The 23,166-nt window shown below is 35.3% G+C and overlaps 1 protein-coding gene and 1 long non-coding RNA gene across 5 annotated transcripts; both read left to right on the top strand.

Annotated features, from left to right (window-relative positions):
* The first annotated feature begins 6,643 nt into the window (after positions 1-6,643).
* On the top strand, positions 6,644-17,913 carry LOC108174396 (myosin-16-like). 4 transcript variants are annotated; one of them, XR_003776842.2, is made up of 28 exons: positions 6,644-6,803; positions 6,920-6,966; positions 7,418-7,546; positions 8,309-8,476; positions 8,591-8,736; positions 8,820-8,976; positions 9,174-9,232; positions 9,509-9,668; positions 9,749-9,898; positions 9,999-10,135; positions 10,223-10,369; positions 10,477-10,578; positions 10,920-10,977; positions 11,060-11,161; positions 11,534-11,571; positions 12,309-12,435; positions 12,528-12,698; positions 12,874-13,005; positions 13,079-13,188; positions 13,323-13,383; positions 13,810-13,987; positions 14,252-14,451; positions 14,639-14,704; positions 15,213-15,272; positions 15,525-15,740; positions 15,866-16,005; positions 16,390-16,656; positions 17,389-17,913. XR_003776842.2 is itself a non-coding variant. In XM_029109989.2 (28 exons), the coding sequence occupies exons 2-28, from the start codon at positions 6,964-6,966 to the stop codon at positions 17,430-17,432; spliced, it is 3,294 nt and encodes a 1,097-aa protein (XP_028965822.1). In that variant the 5' UTR covers positions 6,644-6,803; positions 6,920-6,963; the 3' UTR covers positions 17,433-17,913. The 4 variants fall into 4 exon arrangements, 3 of the variants coding, with proteins under 3 accessions (XP_028965822.1, XP_028965821.1, XP_070661865.1); XM_029109989.2 differs by having other exon boundaries at positions 8,333-8,476; positions 16,400-16,656; XM_029109988.2 differs by having other exon boundaries at positions 16,400-16,656.
* A 3,748-nt stretch (positions 17,914-21,661) lies between these two features.
* On the top strand, positions 21,662-22,924 carry LOC114827694 (uncharacterized). The gene is made up of 3 exons (XR_011572189.1): positions 21,662-21,810; positions 21,887-21,946; positions 22,093-22,924. It is a non-coding gene; the product is annotated as an uncharacterized lncRNA (long non-coding RNA).
* The last annotated feature ends 242 nt before the right edge of the window (positions 22,925-23,166 follow it).

The following is a 23,166-nucleotide window of genomic DNA, read 5'->3' as shown; positions in this document are numbered from 1 at the left end:
TCTCCTGATGTGTTCTATTTTTTATTATCAAAATGATTAATCTTAGGTATTCTAATATGATTATTTGTGCTCAAAGTTAAATTTTCTAATCTTGTAATAAAGGTGACAGCAGTGATAAAGATGTGTTATGCAAAACTTGATTAATTTATGCTATTTGTTCTTCTACTTGATCTAATTTTTCAACTAAATTTAAAACTAATTGGATGATTAAATTATTTTATCTAATTGAAATATTACTACTATCTACTTGTGATGAAAAATCAATTAAATAAACTGGTTCCTTATTTAATATCTAATTCCTTCAAAACTTGGATATATATTCTATGGGTTCAGGAATCGGCCATTAAATTAATGATCTATCTATTTTATTATGCTATCTATTTGCTAAGTGAAATCTTTCTGTACTAATTGAACTTTTAAACTTCTAATTTTAATTGCTCTACTATTTCTAGTGACCCACTTTCTACTTGTTTGGGCTTACTATCTATGGTATCAATTAGGCTTGGCATTTTGGACCCAACCCGTTAACCCAACCCGACCCAACCTGTTAATATTTGTATTTGGGTGGATGCTTAACGGGTCGGGTCGCTAACGGGTGAACCCGTTAACAACCCGTTAAATAACGGGTCATTTTGGATCAACCCGTTAGACCCGTTAGTTAATGATATTTTAGTAATTTTAGTAAAGTCTTAATAACAAAAAATAAACTTTATACAAAAAAAAATATAATAATTGTTAACGGATGACCCGTTAGCTTAACGGGTCGGGTTGAACCCGACCTAAACCCAATAAACCCGACCCGTTTATAGGTCTAGTATCAATGAGCTATTTTATCTCTCTTGCTAGGAAGTTTTTGAATATTTTTATTATTATCTTCTAGTTGGGATGTAATGTGATTTATATATTGTCTAACAGTTTTTTTTTAATTTTTTTAAATAGTCTAATAATTGGTTTAATAAATTATTATGTGTAAAATTTTCTAATTTTATATTTTCTGGTTGACTAATAAAAAGATCTATGATACTATTTGCTTGGGGATTTTCTTCATTATGTAAAATATGATTACACTACTACAAAAGTGGCTTATTGTGTTGGTGGTTGGTGTCGGTTTTATATAATATAGTGGTAGATTAGACATTTCCGACAACCACTTTACATTGGAATTACTATCCGTTATAACCAATATAAACTGTCTATGTCGCTTATAACTGACATAGACTGTTAATGTTGCTTATAACTAGCATAGTTTTTAATCTTTTTAAATGGTGGTGTCATATAAAAAACGAATCGTGTCACTTTCAACTAACATAAAGTTAATGTTGATTAAAAAGAGAATAGTGTCGCTTATACTCGACATTAATAATTATTTTTAAATATTTTAAAGCTTCATGTTGGTTGTAGCCAACAGGTTGGTGCTCTTTATCTATCATGTCTCGTGTCTTATTCTTCCTCTCTTGCGTCTTTCCTCGCTCTCATTTCTCTCAACCCTCTCTCCCTTTAATATCAGAACCCTAGCTGCATCTCATTTCCCTAGAACCCTAGCCACACCTCATTACTCACTCTTCTATGCAAAAACCCAAAACCAGCGAGTCTGCTATGGAAATGTAGGCACATCTAAGCTCCAATCTTCCTACAGAGGTAAACATCGGCCCTGTCATTGTTGAATATGTGTCCATTTGATGATTTTTATACAGAAATAAGAAGCAAACTAACACATTCTTGTTTGATTTGTGTACGAGTTTCTGGATCCGCCGAAGAAATAATGGGAAAAGGCAAAAGAACACTCGAATAGCTCAGATCCAAAACAAAAAGGGTAAAATCACTAGCCTCTATAACTGATCTCTCATTGCATGTCGCATATAAAATTCACCTTGGATGTGCTTGTTTTGATGTTAAAAAAAAAAAATCTGTTGTTGATACATGTACAATGGCTGCAAATACAACCCAAGAAAGATACAGAGGTCCAATAGTCACGGTACTTGTCCCCAAACGTCTGATCTCAGCTAATCTACAAGAAAGGTAATAATCTTTTCTGATTTCCCTTCACTGATGTGAGCTCGATATACATTAAATATGTCTATATATGAATGTGAACTCCTTGTTTCTAGTTGTGAGCAAAACCATGCCTGGTATGGCGTCCGCAAGGGAAATGACAAAGAGTGGCTTGGTTAAATCACAGTTCCAAGCAAACAAAAGGTAAGAAAACTTGTTTGTACATGTTGTAGGTTTGATCTTAAAAAAATATGGCTATGTATCACGACATGTCTCATATTTCTGCATTGTCTGTGTAGGACATTACGACCTAAGGTATATCCGAGAAAAAGAAATGTTGAAGTTGCAGATCCAAAGGCAAACAAATTATCAACTGACACATCTTCGGATCTGAAAGGTATACACTCATTTGTGCTGAGATTCTGCTGGATCTGCAACGTGTGGAATGCATGTATCATTTGAAGATACATGTGGACCGTTTGGAACTTGACCTACTCTGAGAACAAAAGAAAAATCCACGTCCAAACTGAATAAATGACATGTTTTTGTTTCTTTTTTTTTCTTTTATGAATGCATTAGTGATAGATCTGCTGAAAACAGTCGTGTTTCCTCAATAACTCATAAAGTTGTTTACTTGTGGTAGGAAACTTTTTATTTTTTTATTATTAATAGTATGTGGTATCCCTTATGAGCAACAGTATAGTTGTTATTTTATTTATCGAATTGTTAGGTGGTGTCGGTTAAGGCTGACAATATAGAGTTTATTTTATTTATTAAATAGTTAGGTGGTGTCGGTTAGGACTGACACTACTATCCTTTTGTATCCGATGTGAGTTTGAATGTCACTTTTACCCGACACTACTATCCTTTTTTATTTTATATTGCTTTCTTTTTTCGTGACGGATTAAGGGGACTAACTGACATCAAAAGCCTTTTCGTAACGCTAGCAATGGTGTCGGTTATGTTATCCAACATTGCATGAGTTTATGTCAAATTTTTACCTATTATCCGACATAAATTATGTTTTCTTGTCGGTTTTTTTACCGCCAGTTATAGGTCATTTTGTAGTAGTGTTATGATCGCCTAATGAAAAATAACAAACTAAACTATTTTGGTATAGGGTGATTTTTCTCTTTTGTTATTTACTAGTTTCTAAATTAAGGGAATCTATCATAAACTACAGACTACCATTCTCTAAAGTTCTCGCTAATGGTTCTTAAAAACTCTCTTTATTCTCTCAATGACTATAAAGTATGATCAGTGCTCTTTTTGTTGTTAATACCTTATGCTGCACTTCTTTATCCTTATTGGTAAAAGTGGGGTGTTCAATATAACTAAGATAAAACATTTACTTCTTCATGTTTTTATTATTATTTTTATATAAATATATGCTAATCTTCTCTTCATGCTAGTTATAATGGGATGTCTATGACAACAAATTCCTGATGGTTGTGGTTGACCAAGACAGTAATATACAATGTTCATTCAAAATACATACAAGTGTGTAATATCAGTTGTGTTGATGACTTATGTCATCAAGATACTTTATTGTAATATTATTTAAATATTAAACTTGGCTCTGATACCAAGTTCGGAGTAAGGCCTAGTAAAATAGTCGGATGACCATTGTAACAACTAGACATAAAACCTTACATATAGAACTCGGCATGTTTCAACATGATGACTACTTACAATGCAGGTATAAGACCACAAAGACTAAACTCAGAGATACTGAGAACTCATAGGCATCCTAGTTAATGTCCAATTATTTGTATGACAAACATTCAACTATAAAATAATGCTCGAACAAAATATGATCATCAGTTTAGCAAGATAATAATATATCTACAATAGTGTTTTCCTGTTTTGGATTGGAAGTCTATTTAAACAAACATACCAAAAGAAAGAATGGAAACTTAGTTAAGACTGGAGAAACTGCTTGAATATGTACACTTACTCTTTTATTGATATATAAAAAATTTACAAAGGATGGAAGTTTACAAAGAATGAGTGTTTACAAAGGATGCTAGAAAACTATGGAAAGTTGGTTCTCCGTAGGTGTGTGTTCGTCTGTGTAGAGGTTTGTGTTTAGCGATTGTGTGTGCATGAAGCAGAACCCCTTCATATACACAAGTATGATGGTGGTATGTTACAAAGATCTTTTCAAAAAGATGTAATATTATATAGAAAATATTTTCATTTTCTATGACCATGTCATTGTTTTTTAAAACATGGATTGTTTCTGAAAGTGAAAATGGAATCTTTTGTTTTTATGCTGTTTTGGACTCCTCCATGATTTTGCTTGGTGTCTTCTTTGAATGATGTGGTGGAAGTACTGCTTTTGCCTATTCTGGAAATTTTGAAAGTTTTGTGTCATGTTGATTAAACATGAAGTATTTTAGTGTTTTTCATTAGTTTCTCCTTAAAATAAAAGGAGAACTAAAGAAAAGTAAAAAAAAAAAACTTTAGTTTTAATGAAAAATGACAAATAAATGTGTTGTGAATAGTACTTGGGAAAAGTAAAAATATGGTTTTCCGTTAAAAGTGAACAGTACTAGGAGTGTTTTGTTAAAACTCCATAAAATAAAAGGCATCTCATGCTACGCAAACAATTTGCACACACAAAACATATCTCACTATTCTATGCCCCACACTATTCTAAAAATCCCCGCATGGGCGTTAGGCGGTTGGTCACCGCTCCGATTAATGCATAGACGTTTGAAAATTAAAAAATGCCTAAACTTGCTGAGCTGCCTGCTTAGATCGTCTAGGCACCTGTTTGACCCGCGCAGACCCGCCTAAGCACCCGCCTAGTTTGTGACTCACTTACACATAAAATATATAACTTTCATTTTGCATTTTATTTTTTGGGAAAAAAACAGTTTATTACACTCATGTTTAGTGGTTTTCAACATTTAGTACATCAATTTTTTTTCATCCCAGAGTCATACCTAAAGTGTAAATTTTGGGACAGTCTCATACATCCGTTAGTTAAACTGTTAGTTCTCCCGTTAAGTGATGACGTGGCGCCCTGATTGGGCACCACGTGTCATTAAAAAATATTAAAAATTTATTTAAATAAAAATAATATTAAATCATATTAAAAAAATATTAAAATAATAATAAAAAATATTTTTTTTTCTTCTTCTGTTCTTCTTCTTCTTCTTTTTCTTTTTCTTCTTCTGGGTTCGGTTTCTCTTCTTTTTTTTTTTTTCTTCTTCCTCCTCCTTCTCCTTCTTCTTTCTTCTCCTTCCTCCTCCTTCTTCTTCTTCCTTCTTCTTCCTCTTCTTTTCTGGGTTCGGTTGTTTTTTTTTTCTTTTCCTTCTCCTCCTTCTTCTTCTTCCTTCTTCTTCCTTCTTCTTCTGGGTTCGGTTTTTTTTTTCTTTTCTTTTCTTTCTTCTTCTCCTCCTCCTCCTTCTTCTTCCTTCTTCTTCTTCTTCTTCCTCCTTCTGGATTCGATTTTTTTTTTCCGTTCTTTCTTCTTCTTCTGCTCCTCCTCCTCCTTCTTCTTCTTCCTCCTTCTTCTGGGTTCGGGTATTATTTATTTTTCTTCTCTTCCTCCTCCTTCTCCTTCTTTGCAGGTGGGTTTTTTTTTTTTTTATAATATTATTGAGGAAGAAGAAGAAGGAGAAGAAGGAGGAGGAGGAAGGAGAAGGAAGAAGAAGGAGAAGAAGGAGGAAGAACAAGAAAAAAAAAAGAAAAAAAAAGAAGAGAGAAACCAAACCCAGAAGAAGAAGAAGAAGAAGAAGAAGAAGAGAAGAAGAAAAAAAATATATTTTATTATTATTTTAATATTCTTTTTATTTAAATATTTTTTTAAATATTTTTAAATATTATTTTTATTTAAATAAAAATTTAATATTTTTTAATGACACGTGGCGTCCAATCAGGGCGTCATGTCATCACTTAACAGGAGAACTAACAGATTGACTAACGGATGTATGAGACTGTCCCAAAATTTACACTTTAAGTATGACTCTGGGATGAAAAAAAATTGATGTACTAAATGTTGAAAACCACTAAACATGATGGTAGTAAACTGTCTTTTGCCCTTATTTTTTTAATAAATTATAAGAGACTTGTTGAATACTTAAATGAACACACATTATATGCTTGTTCCTTATGTTTTCATTATATTCCAATACTTCATGATATATATGTCATTCTATTTTGTAGTTTATGATGAAATTATATATATTTTAAGTATAAACAGATACTTATTTGCACGAAATATAATAAATTTATTTAAATCCGTCTAGGCGCTAGGCCCCACATTACCGTCCGACTAGCATATAGCGTCTTTTAGAATCTTGGCCCCACATAATTTAACCTCATGGCTCACTCACGGTATATTATAAAATGATTATCTGATAAACAAGGTACGCAAAGTGGAGTAGTGTAGTAAAACGATTAGTATTCGATTATAAAAGACGTTTAACCAACTGAAAAGATTAACAGTCACGAGGCTTAATCTTTGCAAGCTAGAGAAGTGTAGTAAAAACACTGCCAGAAAAGGTTGCATCACATTATGATGATTTTGCAGTCGGCAAAAAATTATTCTTATTAGTCACCTGCGCCGTTGGACCCATTCTTTGGGCCCAATAAAATACCAACGAATTACTTTCGAAAAATATTTTAACAGTCGTCTCTTTCCTGTGAAGAAAGAGTGAGAGTAAGGCGCGAACGGAGTGAGAGAGAGCCACAAGAATGGCGAAATTGTGGGGCGTGCGAAGACTGCCACTTCCACAAACCAAACGACACGAACAACGCAATCCCAAACCAACGAGGAACAAAAAGAAGAAAAGCAAAGAGTAAGCAACTTCTGCAAGTTTTTTCGTTTCCTTCCACTCTAAAAGTCTACCATTATTTTTATGAGAAATCGAAGTTAAAATCGCTGAAATCTTTATGGGTTTTGATTCTTGTGCAGAAGGGTATCTGCGTTTCTGGGTTTCTCGTTGAGAATCGATTGGAATGGTGTGTCAAATTTCGAAACTTTGCTTTATATTTCTGGTTTCTATTTGCGATCTTCCCATGAAAATGTAGTATGATGATGAATGCTGCTCCTTTAGTGTGTAGATTAAGGAAAACTATTTTGCTTTTTCGGAAAAGACATATTTTAAAGTACTGTAAACTACTGTAGGTGGATTCAAACTTGCCAAGGGATATCGTTGTAATCTTTTTAGATTGAAAACACAGTGGATAAATTATGAGATCCCATAAGTTTCTTTTTTTCCGTGGTCGGTGATCTGATGAGCTTATTACCTACTGAACATGTAAACTGACTATTGTGGATTTTGGTATATATTGTCCAAACAAAAATGCGAAAAAGGAGATGTATTTTACTTGCATTCCAGATTTAACTGCTTACTGAAAGGGAAAAGAAAGCATTGAACTGATTAAGTGGTAAAACCTTTAACTGCTGCAGGCCAAGCCAGTGACCTTTGTTGTTGGTTCTCATGTTTGGGTTGAAAAACCAGAATCAGTTTGGATTGACGGTGAAGTACTAAATATTAAGGGTGATGACGCTGAGATTCAAACTAGTGATGGGAATAAGGTAATGCAGTTGTTATTGTTTTCTTTCTGCCACAAGAGTTGTTATTATTTTAAGTCTGAATCTTTTGGTCTTATTCATTTGTCTTTAAATCCAACATTTTTCTAATTTATTATTTGCTAGTTTCAGTTTTAAGGATTTTGGGTCTTTGATCTTCGTTGATATTTATATGATTTTGTACATGTTGGGTTCATTAGGCAAAGAAGTAGCAGTTGGGACGTGATATTTCTTTATTTTTTGTGTTTTTGGCTAACCAAAGAGACGGTTAAGAACTGGATTTCAAGCACGATAAGATTTTCTCTCCATTTATAGACATTGGTATTTTAGTGCTTGTTAACCCAGCTTTGGGCAGCAGTTTTCTGCATCGTTCTAGCTTCTGCTTAGAAATACTAAGATGTTATTTAAGAAGAGATCGAATCTGCTGTTATCTTTTTTGTGTTGGATGGTTCTTTTTCTGCATGGTCTATATCATTGTGGTTTGCCCCTTCCCTCCATCATTTTTCCTTCTCCTCTTCTTCTGCAAGATTTATTATATTCTCCTGAAAGACTTCATAGGCATATAATTTTTATAATTTTGAGTTTCTCGCAAGCAATTTATTCAGATCTGTTATCATTTTGGGACTTACTGAAAGTCTCTTCTTATTAGAAGCTTCTGTTCTATATTTCCATCTTAGTTTCCTTATGTAAAATGACTCCTTGAGTCATGTGCCAAAATGTCACTTCATATGCAGCTTTACTGAAACACCAATTTGTTTATTTGTTCAGTCGACCTACTTTCATTTTGTCCAGGTTGTTGCAAAGCTGTCAAAAATATACCCAAAAGATACAGAAACTCCTCCTGATGGAGTTGATGACATGACTAAGCTAGCATACTTGCATGAACCTGGAGTGCTTCACAATTTGGCAACTAGATATGAGATAAATGAAATTTATGTAAGATTTTTCTCATCTTCTGTTTTGAGTGAAATAATGTACACCCTGGTGAAGAAAGTGATTAATCACTGCAGCTATGGGCATCTCTGTTATAATACTTTGACATCATGGCAGACTTACACTGGAAACATTCTCATCGCCATCAATCCATTCCAAAGCCTCTCACATCTGTATGATGCTCATATGATGGAACGGTATAATGGAGTGCCATTTGGAGAACTGAGCCCTCATGTTTTTGCAATAGCAGATGCTGCATACAGGTGAACTGTGTTTCTTTTGCATGCTGCTCTTTATCTTTAAATGATGATGCAGTTACTTAATTGAATTTCCTGAATGTGATCAGGGAAATGATTACTGAGGGAAAAGGCAACTCGATTCTGGTTAGTGGGGAAAGCGGAGCTGGTAAGACTGAAACAACTAAAATGCTTATGCGCTACCTTGCCTATTTGGGTGGTAATGCTGCAGCTGAAGGGCGGAGTGTTGAACAGAAAGTTTTAGAAGTAAGCTGTTTAGCTTGAACTGTATTTCGGCATCTAACTTTTTTAGCCAGTCTAGTGAGATCTGAACCCTTGCATAACCATTCATTCCCATCACTAAGAAAATGATATTCAGCGCCAACATTTTATTAATATTTTTTCTCAACTGGGTTGTACCATTCTAATTTGTTGTTGTTGTTGTTGTAACTGACATGGTACAGTCAAATCCAGTTCTTGAAGCATTTGGCAATGCTAAGACTGTTAGAAATAACAATTCCAGGTGAGAAATTGTTAAATGCTTTGAGATTTTGTGTTGTTTCTGCTGTTGTTAGGTTTGTAGGCTCAGCATGTCTCTGGATATACTTTAACGTCTTCTATTTCATGGGCATTCAGTGTATATTAAAATCAGGAGTAGAAAGTAATACAGGTTTGCATGTGCACCTAAAAACCAGGGTTGCAGTTGTTTGTGATGAGATTCCTGGTGGAAAAAAAAAAATACATTGAAACTTTTTGTAGTCCATACCTAACTTTTTTTCTCTTGAATATATTGGTGAAGCCGCTTTGGGAAATTTGTCGAGATTCAATTTGATAAACGTGGTAGAATATCAGGGGCAGCCATTAGAACATATCTCTTAGAGAGATCTCGTGTTTGCCAGATTTCGGATTCCGAGCGTAACTATCACTGTTTTTATCTCCTTTGTGCTGCTCCACCTCAGGTAGATAGCTCAATTTTCTACTTTAGTGCATATCTATGATATTTTCAAAAATTTCCTGTTAACAGATTTAATCTCATCAGGAAACAGAGAAATATAAGTTGGGAGAACCTAAATTATATCACTATCTGAATCAATCAAATTGCTATGAACTTGATGGAATAAGTGATCAACATGATTATCTTGCCACTCGGAGAGGCATGGATGTTGTTGGAATAAATGCAGTAGAACAGGTATTTTTTATTTTATTTTAGTTGAATCTGATAATTGTTTACTGCTAAGTTAAGTATCATTATACTGAAAATCTGGGAATAATTTTGTCTCATCTCTCAGGAGGCTATTTTCAGAGTTGTAGCTGCAATTCTTCACCTTGGTAATATAGATTTTGCCAATGGGGAAGATAATGACTCATCTGTTCTGAAAAATGATGAATCCCTTTTTCATCTTCAAATGACAGCAGAACTTCTCATGTGTGACTCAAGCTTTGCTATAGACATAATTCATACTTTTCTCTTTTAATCACAGTGCAGTTTTGATCTGTCTTATTCATATTTCAGGTGTAATCCTCGGGCATTGGAAGATGCACTGTGTAAGCGTGTAATGGTTACTCCAGAAGAAATTATTAAAAGAAGTCTTGATCCCCTTGGCGCAACAGTTAGCAGGGATGGATTGGCCAAAACTATATATTCTCGTTTGTTTGACTGGTAACATTCTATCTTCTGAATCATTTTCACTCAAATGCTTACCGTGGAAATGTAGCATCTAACAATATTGGTTTTATCGATTTATTTATTTTCCTTTGTATCTTCAGGTTGGTGGATAAGATCAATTTCTCAATTGGACAAGACCCTAGCTCAAAATGTCTGATTGGGGTTCTTGATATATATGGTTTTGAAAGCTTCAAAACTAACAGGTAACGATTGACTACAAAAAATGTGGAATGCATAGATATATTTGGGCTGGAATCTGCGTGATTAAGTTCTGTGCATGTAACAAATACAAAACGGACATTGTAATCTATACTAGACTATTAGTACACATAAGGAGACCTATCACCACCTACCATTGGGTGACTTGAACTTCTGACCTGCACTAAGGTACTTGGGAAATCATCTGTATTGCTGAATCCAAATTCACTCAGTTATAGATAATAATAAACGAGGATATGAAATTGAGCTAGAACTATGAAACTAAATTTAGCTAGAATCTCACTGAGTATTTTCAGTCCTAACTTATTATGTTTCATTAATGCAGTTTTGAGCAGTTCTGTATTAATTACACTAATGAAAAGCTGCAACAACATTTCAACAAGGTACGAGGTTAGTCATACTTGAAAACTTCAGTTTTAAGTAAATTTTTTTAATGTACCATCTAAGTGTTATGATTTGATTCAGCATGTATTCAAGACGGAACAAGAGGAATACACTAAAGAAGAAATAGATTGGAGCTACATAGAATTTGTTGATAATAAAGATGTCCTGGATCTCATTGAACAGGTCTTCTTTTTATTCTCTCTCTCTCTCTCTCTCTCTCTCTCTCTCTCCCTCTCTCTCTTAAAGTTGTATACGCCTTTATTCTAAAAACAGAGACTTGTCCCTTCCCATGGATGCATCATTCATGATATTAGAGTGTATAATTACAAACGGCCATGTCTATGGGGCTTCATGTTTGTTGTTGCAACCTTTATTTTGGACCCCAGAATTTCTTTTCATTCCGTGCTAATAATTGTTAAAATTCTGCATGTGTTTCTGAATGGTATATTCGGATTTATTTTAGTGTATTTCTGATTTGTTCGTCCAGCAGTTAAATTATGTAGTATACTGAATTAGCTGCCATACACTCATCACTAATTGATTTCGTTTCTGCAGAAGAAAGGTGGGATTATTGCTCTACTTGATGAAGCTTGGTATGAACATCTCTTATTCTTGACTGCAGTTACATGCACACACACACTTGCACATATACAAAGTGGTTCTTGCTCAGATACTTCTTATTAGGTGAAGTTAAGATAGAAAATATCCACGTTCTTCACTGAAATTGCACACACATGTGGACAGAGATTCCTGCTCGGATACTTCATATTAGGTGAATAGTACATCTCCAGCTTTTTATCAAATCAAGACACTGTTCTTATTTTCATGCCCAAAAGAAAAGAAACTGCTTTTATATAGTATGGTTTGTTCTCTTATTGGAACTTTGTAAGATTTATTTTATTAGGTAGGATGTTCGAAGACCCTATGTACACATACGTGTGTGCACACTGGCATGTACACACACACACAGAGAGAGAGAGAGAGAGAGGTGTTAAATCACTTGGATGCAATTTATGACATTCATCTTTTTGAAGACCCTATGTAGTATGTACACATACGTGCATGGAGAGAGAGAGAGAGAGAGAGAGAGAGAGAGGTGTTAAATCACTTGGATGCAATTTATCACATTCATCTTTTCCGATCCCACCATTAGATTAGATGTTCTACCCTGCTTTTCATGCATGCCAAGTTTAAATCAATCAGATATTGGTTGCATCTAATCCTTTGACTCCATTGTTCTTTTATCAAACATTATTGTAAAACTTAAGTTTTCAATAGTTCATTTAAATTTCTACTCACATTTTTCTTGGATAACATTGTCGCATTGCAGTATGTTTCCAAAATCAACTCATGAAACATTTTCAACGAAGCTGTATCAGACATTCAAAGATCACAAACGCTTCATGAAGCCAAAACTGACCCGCTCAGATTTCACCATTGTTCATTATGCAGGAGAAGTGAGCTTGGTTCCAGTGTTTTGCACTGAAATATATCTTCTGTAATGTGGTTTCCACTGAACTTTGTTAACTTTCTGCACTTCTTTTTTCAGGTACAATATCAGTCTGATCAATTCCTAGACAAAAATAAAGACTATATTGTTCCTGAACATCGAGATTTGTTGAGTGCTTCAACATGTTCTTTTGTAGCAGGCCTTTTCCCTCCACTTACAGAGGAGGCAACCAAATCTTCCAAGTTCTCATCCATCAGTTCTCGTTTTAAGGTATCTTCTATTGAGGGCATCTGCCTACAATTGTGGTCTCAGAAAGAACAAATATTGGTGTTTTGGATTGTACTTTAGAAAATACTGGAAAAGCAATTACTCATGTTTTTCCATGTGTCATGAGATGATTTAATTCATAAAGGTGAAACCTAATTTCTTGACCTTATTGATGCAGCTACAACTCCAACAATTGATGGAAATACTAAATTTTACAGAACCCCATTACATAAGATGTATAAAGCCGAATAGTGTCTTAAAGCCTGCTATATTCGAGAATGTTAATGTCTTGCAACAGCTACGTTCTGGTGTAAGTATAACGTGAATTGTGTGTATATGACTTATTATGAATTGGCGGCATTAAAACTTTGTCATCTACATAGGGTGTTTTAGAGGCTGTGCGAATAAAATGTGCTGGATACCCTACTTACAGGAGTTTTTCTGAATTTTTAACTCGATTTCGTGTCCTGGCCCCGGAAGTTTTAAAAATGGAGTAAGTTTCAACTTTTATGCATCCATGTTTTTTTTTTCAACATTTTCATCTTTAATCTCATTGCTATCTTTTCTGGTTTTTCATTGGCGTTTTGGTTATGTTCCCATTTCTGAACTCAATGCCTATATGATCAGTTGTCCTGAAAATGAAGCCAGCGAAAAGATTCTGGTGAAGATGGGGCTTAAAGATTATCAGGTAATAAGAGCGTTAGTGCTTATCAATCTCTCTTACATTGACAATCACATGACAAGATTCACAACAGAAAATTATGGAACTCCAGATATACTTGGCTTTGCCTTGGTGGTTCAACAGAATTATCATATGCTAAGGAATCTCCGAACCTATGATGATTGTTGATTGGATTAGCTATGATGCCTAACCCAATTGAAATAACTGAAAACAGAGTGAAGAGGGAATAAGGAGGGGAGGAAAGAAAATAGGAGGACTAATAGAAATTCAAGACACAAAATTGTTCTGTAAATAATGAATTTTCCCCTAAAGAGTTTACCCATGGCTTATTTATAGAGGCAGTGTGAAATACCTTAAAATCAAAGATTACGTTTACTTGCAAGATATTTTTATATATTCAATTAAGCTTTATCTATTTATTTGTTTATTCAGATAGGGAAAACAAAGGTTTTCCTAAGAGCTGGTCAGATGGCTGAGCTAGATGCAAAGAGAATACTCTTACTCGGTGACTCAGCTAAGGTGATTCAAACCCGGGGCAGAACTCGTATTACTCGTAAGAAGTATGTTTCTACACTGGAGGCTTCTATTTGCGTACAATCATTTTGTAAAGGTGAGTGCATAAAAAGAAGAGGTAGCCATTTTCTTGAGGTGTTTCTTTTTTTTCTTTTTTAATGCAAAATCCTTAAAATTTTAAGTTTTACTGAATGTATTTTGATGGATTTGATCCTCCTTATTCATTTATGTAGATTTCCATTACCCTAGCAGTTAGTGCGCTTATCAGCTATATATACTAAATACCTTTGCAATTACCCGCATTTACTTGCTAGTTTTATATAATACAATATTTCACAAGTATTTCGTTGTTATGATTCAGGAGAACTGGCTCGCAAGTTATTGAAGCTCAAGAAGCGGGAGATTTCTGCAGTTAAAATTCAGAAGACTGCCCGTAAACGCCTGGCGAGAAAAGATTATCTCAGAATAAAGTTCTCTTCGACTATCTTACAGGCAGGCGTGCGGGCAATGGCTGCCCGTGATGAATTTAGATATAGGGTTAATGCGGCAATTATTATTCAGGTGATTATCCAGCTTCCTCCGTTGCTAACTTTCTATATACAATAAACATAGGTGCTTTTCACTTTTTCATAGAATTTGTCTTAATGCCTGGCTTGGAAGACTTTCTACATGCAATGTACCAAGTTTCTATATAAATTATACATAGTTTGAGAAAAGGCTCTCATCTTGGTCCTCCTTTGTCTTACAGACAGGTTTACGGGCAATGGTTGCTCGTGAAGATTTTAGATGTAAAGTTAATGCGGCAGTTATTCAGGTGACCTAGTTTCTTGTTTCTCTATATTACATATTTGGTTGCTTTTCACATTCCCAAAGGATTTGTGAAACATGTGGAGAAAATCTCAAAATTAAATTCTCCTGAATTGTCTAAAGAGAGGTTTACGGGCAATGGCTGCTCATAGTGATTTTAGATGTAGAGCCCAATCTAAGCCGAAAGTTATTTTTCAGAACTCAAAGAAATATCAATAATGCGGCACCAAATTTCTTTACTTCTAAGCTCTTACTAAGAAATCAATGCTTTGCATATGAATGATAAACATATTGCTAGGGTTACTGGGGCGCCAAATATCTTCACTTTTAAATCTTGTAATGGAACTCTCCTTTCTACATGATCAGAAGCATCACAAAAGATAATCTCTTCACTTAAAATTTGTATTATGAACTTAATGTTTTACAGATGACTATTGTACTTTCTCCGAGTTCAGAATCTTCATGCTAGGCAGTCCCTTTTAAATTCTTTTACTGAATTATGCTAATTTGTGCAGACTGACTTGGAAGCAAAAGGAGAAGAAACAACGAAGTTGGAGTCCTCTGTGCAAGCTAGTGTAAGCAAAGTTGAAATGTATTTGTTGCTTTAATATCAGGTTGCACTGATAGAAATTAAGAAATATCAAAGAATATCCTGATCAACTTGCTGAAATCAATACATGGCACTCACAATAATGTGGCACAAAGTTTCTTTACTTCTCAATTCTCGTAATGAAATCTATTTGTTACAGACGAGTATTGAGCATTATGTCAGGTAGTGCTTTTCAAGTGTTTTTACTTTTTACTAAACGTTTAGATAATTTTTGCAGACTGACTTGGAAAAAGAAAAGGTTAAAGAGGCAACAAATGCGGAGTCCCCCCTGCTTACTAATGTAAGCGGAGGTGTTGAAATAGATGTGTTGTCTAAATGTCAGGTTGCACAGGTAGAAACTGAAGACGCATGCTCTATGACCCAAGATCTTTCAAGTCCTGATCAAAATGCTGAAAGAGTTAAAACTCTTACTGCAGAGGTTGAAAGTCTGAAGGTAATGATATCGAACTAATAGATAAAGGGAATTAACATTAGGTTTATTTCAATTTTGTTGCCATCTTTTACTGGCTTAGGAATTACAGCATCTACAAATTGATACTCCTGTCTTTTTTCACATAGGGCATGTTACAAGCAGAAAAACAAAGAGCCAATGAGTGTGAAAGGAGGTTTGTGGAAGCTCGGGTATCAAGTGAGGAAGGACGTAAAAAATTAGAGGAAACTGAAAGAATAGTTCATCAACTTCAGGAATCTTTGAACAGGTAGTACAAATTATACTCTGTCTGTATTTCAGTTCTCATTCATTTTGTGTATGTGCTTGTCTAGTTTCTTCACTATAGAAAGGAATCAAATATAGTTTCTGTATGTTAGGACTTTCAAATCCTATTTGTTGAAGCGTATTATAGGTTTTTCTTTAAAAAATAATTCGATTCACAATCACTGTAATGAGATTCCCAATCTAAATTCCTTTAAATCATTAATTAAGATGCATTAAGCCGGAAAGTACCAGAGACGGAGCGTTTCAGTGATGGGAATTTTGCTTCTTACTTGTTTAGATTTGTGCATATATGACAACTTACGATCATTCTAATGATGTTTGTAAAGTTGCTCATAAATTCATTTGACTAATACTAAATATAATCTAGTGTGTGTCAGGATGATATATTGCATGTCAAACCAAGTTTCGGAGCTGAAAACAATCTTATCTACCGCGTCCAAGTCAAGTTCAACAACTTCAGGACCTTTTGTTAGACATGAAGGGTTTGATAGCATTTCCAGTAACTCTGAATGTTCATCCGCCGACTCAGATTTCACTTTTCCAGCTCCAGCTACAAGTTCAGCTAACCTTTCCTCTCTCGGCCCCAACTCTATCCAGCTTATAGTTCAGGACGTTTCAGGCATAGAAGTTTCAGGTTAGCTCAGTTTTATGCATTTTAATTTTCTGGTCATAGGTAATTTTAATCCAGAAGAGGTCGCACTTGGTGCGATGGCAAGTGCCTTCGCCCATGAGCGGTAGGTCTCCGGTTCGAGACTTGGGAGCAGCCTCTCCATAAAATGGGGGTAAGGCTAGCCGACATTCACCTCTCCCAGACCCTGCGTAAAGCGGGAGCCTTGTGCACTGGGTACGACCTTTAGGTAATTTTAATCCAGAACCCCACCAATTTTCTAAGTGAGTTTGCATTTGATCCCACTTTGTAAGTGATTTCACGAAAGACAATGGTCCTATATGATAAAAGGGCGACCCTAGGCCAACAAGGCTCCCTCCTTTGCGAGGGTTTGGGGGGAATGTGTATCGTACGCATCCTTATCCTTGCTTTGCAAAGAGGCTGTTTCCACGACTCAAACCCTTGACCTTTTGGTCACAACGGTCTTGTATCATACATAACATTTAATGTTTCTCTGGTGATTTAATTTGCTAAAACTAAGCGCAATCTAGATCAGCTTGTTGCCGCCTTTTATTCAATTGAGAAAAGAATTATTAGAATCTTCTCAAATTTTCTATAAGATATCATGATTCAGCAGTCATTTCCTTGCACATCATTTTCTCACCTTGCAACTTGGATAAAATGGTTTATGTTTCTAACTTACGAGTTGTGTTTCATTGCTTTATGTTTCCTTTTTTCCCTCGATGATGCATTTTGCAGGATCTGAAAGTGAGAAGGAGGGGGCTTTTGATGACTTCTTCTGACGGAGCTTGTTCTAATTATTTTTCTTCTTTCTTGCTTAGATTTGGGTCTCTCGTTAAACGTCAAACTTCTGGCACTGTAAATAGATCGCCAGACTTGAACATATACGCCCCATATGCTTCATACAGGATCATAGACCGACAAGTTTCTCTCAGGATTATATCGATCAATTAGTCAGGTAGCATGTAGCAAAGGATCAAGTGTAGTAAACTTTAGAGTAGTACGTAGTCGGAGCTCATTCACCAACTCCTTTGTGATTTCATTTCGCCCTGATAACTGGCCACGACGCTAACGTGTGCATAAGAATCCTCCTCGAGTTTTACTGTTAACATTTCACTGTAATTGATTGTATCAGATAGCTTCAATGTGTTAATTTATCTCAACTCAATAGATATGTTGTAGTACTTCTGTTTACAAACAACTGCTTATGTGGAAAACATTTGTGTTGATTCAGATCAAGCCAAATTTCTCTTTTTCTCCTAATTTTTTTCAGTGTAACTGTAACACCGTCATGTGGGCATAATCTTCCAAATTTCATGTTACAGTTCGATTCAATAATGTAGACCGAGAGTCTGATGGTTTTCATCAGTGTTCAACGGTGAACTATCTCGATAATAGCTATAAATTTTTCTGTATTTATGAGATTTTTCATATTTGGGACGAGTAAAATCCCAAATCCTTTCATGCATATGGGGGTGGCAACTTGTAATTTAAAGCGGTTTTGTGAACCATAGAATTAGCCTTAAATAAGGGCTTGTTTGGAAATTTAAAGTACTTTCAAAGCACTAAAAGTGAATGACTACGTGCTGGTTTGGTACTAAAGTGATTTTATAAAAGTGGGTATAAAAAAAAGCTGAGCTCAAAAAGATGTTTGGTAAATACTTAAAAACAGTTTATTTTCACAGTTTTAGGTGAAAAAAAACTGAAAACATGAAGCAGCAAAAAAGAGTTTATTCTCATAGCACAGCAGAAGCAATTTTTGTTCAAAGCACAACAATACCAAACCAGCCCTGTTTTACATAAAAAAAGTTTGAAGTGTTTCTGGGTTCAAAAAAGCACATGAAGAAGTGTTGGTCCAAAAGAATATGCATTTTTATTGAAACTTTCAATGTGCTTCTTGTTAACCTACAGAAATGTAGTGAGAGATAGAGAAGAGACTCGAGAGATTATAGAGAGCGAAGTAGAGAATGGAAAGCTTCAGTATATTGATTTTCTTAATCCCTACGTAAGTACACTCAACAGTATTTATACTTCTCACTACTTCTATCACCTTAACTAACTAACTGATACAAGTGGTAAAATCACAGCCACACAACCTATCTCTATCACTTCTAATAAAAGTGCTTAAAATTGAAAGTTCTTTTGAGCATAAGTGCTTTTTAAATAAGTAGTTCCAAACGAGTCATAAATCTACCCCTAAAACATAAATTTTGCCACTTAATCTCTTGAAATGAACTTGCATCTCACTTTGCCCCTACTGCTAAAATACGTTAATAAACCCGTCAAAACTATTTATGTGGCACACATCTCAACAAACAAGAAGTTCTATTTGTACAACGTAAACAATTGCAACGGATTTATTAACAGGCTTTGGATGTAGAAGCAAAGTGAGACGCACAAGTTTAGTCTCAGTGGGTTAAGTGACAAAATATGAATTTCAAGGAATTAAGTTAAACGAGTTGAGTTTTAGGGAGGTGTTTCCGTAAATAAGCCATATGTTTTAAACTACTTTAAATCTACATGGATAGAAATCGAATATGGGTGTAACAAGGGCATGTTGCCCTAATTAACTAGCCTAATCCACCATTAATGTATGGCTTTATAATATAAAAAATATAATAAAAACCACATCAGAAGTAGGCATCACCTATGCTAGAGAGGTGATATACAATGTGATACAGTCTCTAACATTTCTTGAAATTAAGGAGTCTTATACATTATCACCACATTTTCACCAGCTTAATCATGTTGTGGAAAATCAACAATAATAGGACACGAAGTTAATTACATTGCCAACACACTTTATTTAATAGAGGTCGGGTGAACCCTCCCCCTCTCTCACTCTTTAAGTAAAAAGGAGGCACCTCTCTATAGTACAACCAAGGTATAAAATATCGATGATATCGGAAATATCGGTAGTTCAAAAACACGGAAATATCGATGAAAATATCGGGATATTATCGATGTCGATAAAAATAATATGAAAACCACGGAAATTGTAAGAAAAACTTGGAAAATTTTATTGAAACTTTGCAGGATGTTTATTTAGTCAATTATCTATTAGTTTATCACAAATAATTTGAAGGAAATGCATTGCATGATGGATTTAACTAATTTAAGTTGATTATATAGCGAGCTGGCAAACATTGTGAGTATAGAAAATATGTAGTAATTAATGAAAGAAGTTTAAACACACCATAATCATTTATATATAATGACTTAGTACAATATTTTACACTTTATACATTGTATGGTAAGATACATGAGTTACACAAACAACGGGAAATTAATGAGAAAGCCCTTCCCAAAACGTCAGCACCCGCTTTTTTGACCACACTAATCCAACGGCTCAATACCATTGATAGCCTTAAAAAGAAAAAGAATTGTTTGGTCTTAAAAAGAAAAAGAAAAGAAAATATTATATTATAAGAATATACTATAGTATTGTTTTAAAAGATAGATAGTTAAGGGGTAAAAATAGAAGGATAGTTTAATCTTTTGCTGGAAAAGACGTCGTGATCTAGTTGAGTAATCCAAATAGGAAGAGGATACAAGCCATATCTAGAAATGTCAGTCACAATTACTTCATTTATTTACCAAAAAACCAAAAAAAAAATTGTTTTAAAACAGAACAAATAATATAATGTTATCTTAATCATTTATATAATATATTTATTGCACCAAAGCAATAACAATAGGAAGAAGGATTCACAAGATCTTGTTCTTGCATTTCTTTGTCCAACTTTGATAGTGGGTAATTATTTTTTGTTTTTTTAATTATGTGGGTGGTAGACTTTCACACAAAACTAGGCCTTTTTTTCCACTTTCCCGATTTCCCTGCTGCCTAATTTCTATCAATCATCTCAACTTCTCTGTTTAACCATCTATCTTCTTCTCTTCTGATCCCTCTTTCTAACCTTCCATGTCTACTCCGCACATCTTCCTCTATCACTTCCTCTAAGCCATCATGGTAATTCTCCATTTTCAAGCACAACACATCTCACGAACACACACACTCACCCACCGTTCGTCTCTTCCCAGCTCCGCCGCACAATTCCACCACCACCATGGGTCGCGTCCGCACAAAGACAGTGAAGAAATCCTCCCGCTAGGTGATCGAGCGCTTCTACTCGCGCATGACCCTGGACTTCCACACCAACAAGAAGATCCTCGAGGAAGTCGCCATCATCCCCTCCAAGTGTCTCTGCAACAAGATTGCCGGATTCTCCACCCACCTCATGAAGCAGATCCAGAAGGGCCCGGTTCGTGGCATTTCCCTGAAGCTGCAGGAGGAGGACCGCGAGCGCCGCATGGACTTTGTCCCCAAGGAGTCTGCCATCAAGATCGACGAGATCTCCGTCGACAAGGAGACCCTCGACATGCTCTCAGCTCTTGGTATGGCTAACATGCCTAGTTCAAGCGGGTCGACCCGGAAGCTCAGACTCAAATTTGCATAATATCGCGATATTAGCGATATTATGACGATAATTAAGGGGATAAGTATAAAAATATTGTCATCTCAAAAAAACGATATTATCGGCGAAATATCGCCGATAATATCGATATTTTGTTCCTTGAGTGCAACCATAATTACTGGGATTAATGCAAAATCCTATGGAGGTGTTCATCTTAAGGTATATATGCCATTATAATTAAATACCGCAAGTCCTGCACAATAATTATACGGAAAAGGATCCTCACCGAATCCTTTTCCTGAAGATCCTAGGGATTCTGAGACCGTGATCGTTCATCATACATCGTGCAGTCAGTTTTTGTTGGGTGCTATTCATATTTAATTTTAAATTTTAAATTGTGAAATAATTTCTAATCATACAATGTACGATGAACGTCACGATCACGGGATTTCTAGGATCTCCAGGAAAAGGATCCGGAGAATCCTTTCCCTAATTATACACCCTTCAAGTGCGTAGTGAGCATTTTATAAGTCATATGCTTTTACATGTTCCGATATTCCTCCTATTCCTCCTATTCCCACTGACCACAAAACCCTAGCTAGCTTTAGCTAGTTTCCCATGTCCTCATGTATTAAACTTCGTAATGCACATTTGCTAGACGCATCTCTCCTAGAATCAGCAAAAAGTTAAAATAATGTCTTTTTAAGTTTGTACACTTCCATTGCTGAGCAATATCCAGATATAGGTATCAGCATTTTGGCCTTTATTTGTAGTACTTCATATCAAATAGGATCTTCATTTTCTTCTTCTTCTTATTTCAGTGTTAGTTCAGCCAGCTTTCCTCGACCCGAACTACTATAGTTCTCTGATCCAACAGCTTAGTGAGTCTCTCTCTCTCTCTCTCTCTCTCTCTCTCTCTCTCTCTCTCTCTCTCAAGTTGTGAAATTAAAAGATGGGGTTTTCATTTTACTCCGATTATAGCGTAATTAAATCCGTTTTTTATGTTTCATTTGATGAACTGAACCAGATGTGATATGGAGAGGCTCACTTGAGTACTTGTGGCAAGATACCGATGCTGAAGGGATCGAGATCGATGGATTGTATCAACTTCTTTGAAGGAGAAAATTTATGTGATAATTCATGGGCTACAAGAAACTTTGCATGTAGCTTTTGCAAGAGAGAGTTCAGGTCTGCTCAAGCACTTGGGGGTCATATGAATGTTCACAGAAGAGACAGAGCTAGGTTGAGACTCCTACCGCCAACCCGTTCTTCAGAAATATGTCCTCAAAACCCTAGCCCTAACCCTAGCTCTTATTTTTCTACATCATCATCCTCATCTCTTTCATCATGTCATTCCTTGTTTTCTCCTTCTCTGAAGACTCTGGTCTCTACACCTTCATCAGCTTCATCTATGGATGAAAATAAAAAACCGAGATATGACTACTGGCCGGAAAATCACTTTCCTGATCTGATTCTCAAGAAAGGCATGGGAGGTGGTGCTGATCATGAGGCTGGACAAATATTTAAGGGTTTTGCACAAAGAGATGATGAATACTTCAACAAGATTGATCCGGAGGAAGAAAATAAAATAATTAGGGTTGACTTGGAGTTGGACTTGGATTTGGACATAGGGTTGCTCAAAGATCACAAGGAGGAAGTGGATCTGGAGCTTCGACTTGGTCATCTTTAGCTGCAATATTCTTCACTACTTTTGGGGAACTTAGTTAAGTTACTTAAGATTTGAAATTTGCTTTGTTTCCTTTCTTCTCTCAGCAAACCTTTAGTTATAGTAGACTGAAATTATAGATGGTTTGAGAAGGTTGAATTTTAATAATAGATCTACTGGATGATTAAACTTATAGGTTTATGCAACTTTTTTTTTTCTGCTGTTTTTTTTTTTCTTAATTTCTCAGTTAATTTGGTTAGTACTTAAGATAGTAATCTACTTCATGACATGCTCAATTTCTGTACTAATTCAGTCCTGCAAAATGTCTTTAGTCTAATGAATCTTGAAATATTCATTTTTTTTTCTTGTTCTAATATTTTATATGGTGGTAAGGTGGGGTTTACTAGCTGGTCCTTTTTGGAGTGAGCGTGCATA

Source organism: Malus domestica, chromosome 10, assembly GCF_042453785.1.
Source record: "Malus domestica chromosome 10, GDT2T_hap1".
NCBI lineage: Eukaryota > Viridiplantae > Streptophyta > Magnoliopsida > Rosales > Rosaceae > Malus > Malus domestica.
The sequence above is the reverse complement of the archived record's forward strand: the minus strand, read 5'-3'. Positions and strand labels throughout refer to the sequence as shown.

What these genes read in the sequence shown, in the direction of transcription:
- LOC108174396 (XM_029109988.2), top strand. An exon ending in GAATAAATGCAGTAGAACAG is followed by an intron (nt 9,899 to 9,998) that starts GTATTTTTTATT and finishes CTCATCTCTCAG; the next exon opens with GAGGCTATTTTCAGAGTTGT. An exon ending in TTCAGGCATAGAAGTTTCAG is followed by an intron (nt 16,657 to 17,388) that starts GTTAGCTCAGTT and finishes TGCATTTTGCAG; the next exon opens with GATCTGAAAGTGAGAAGGAG.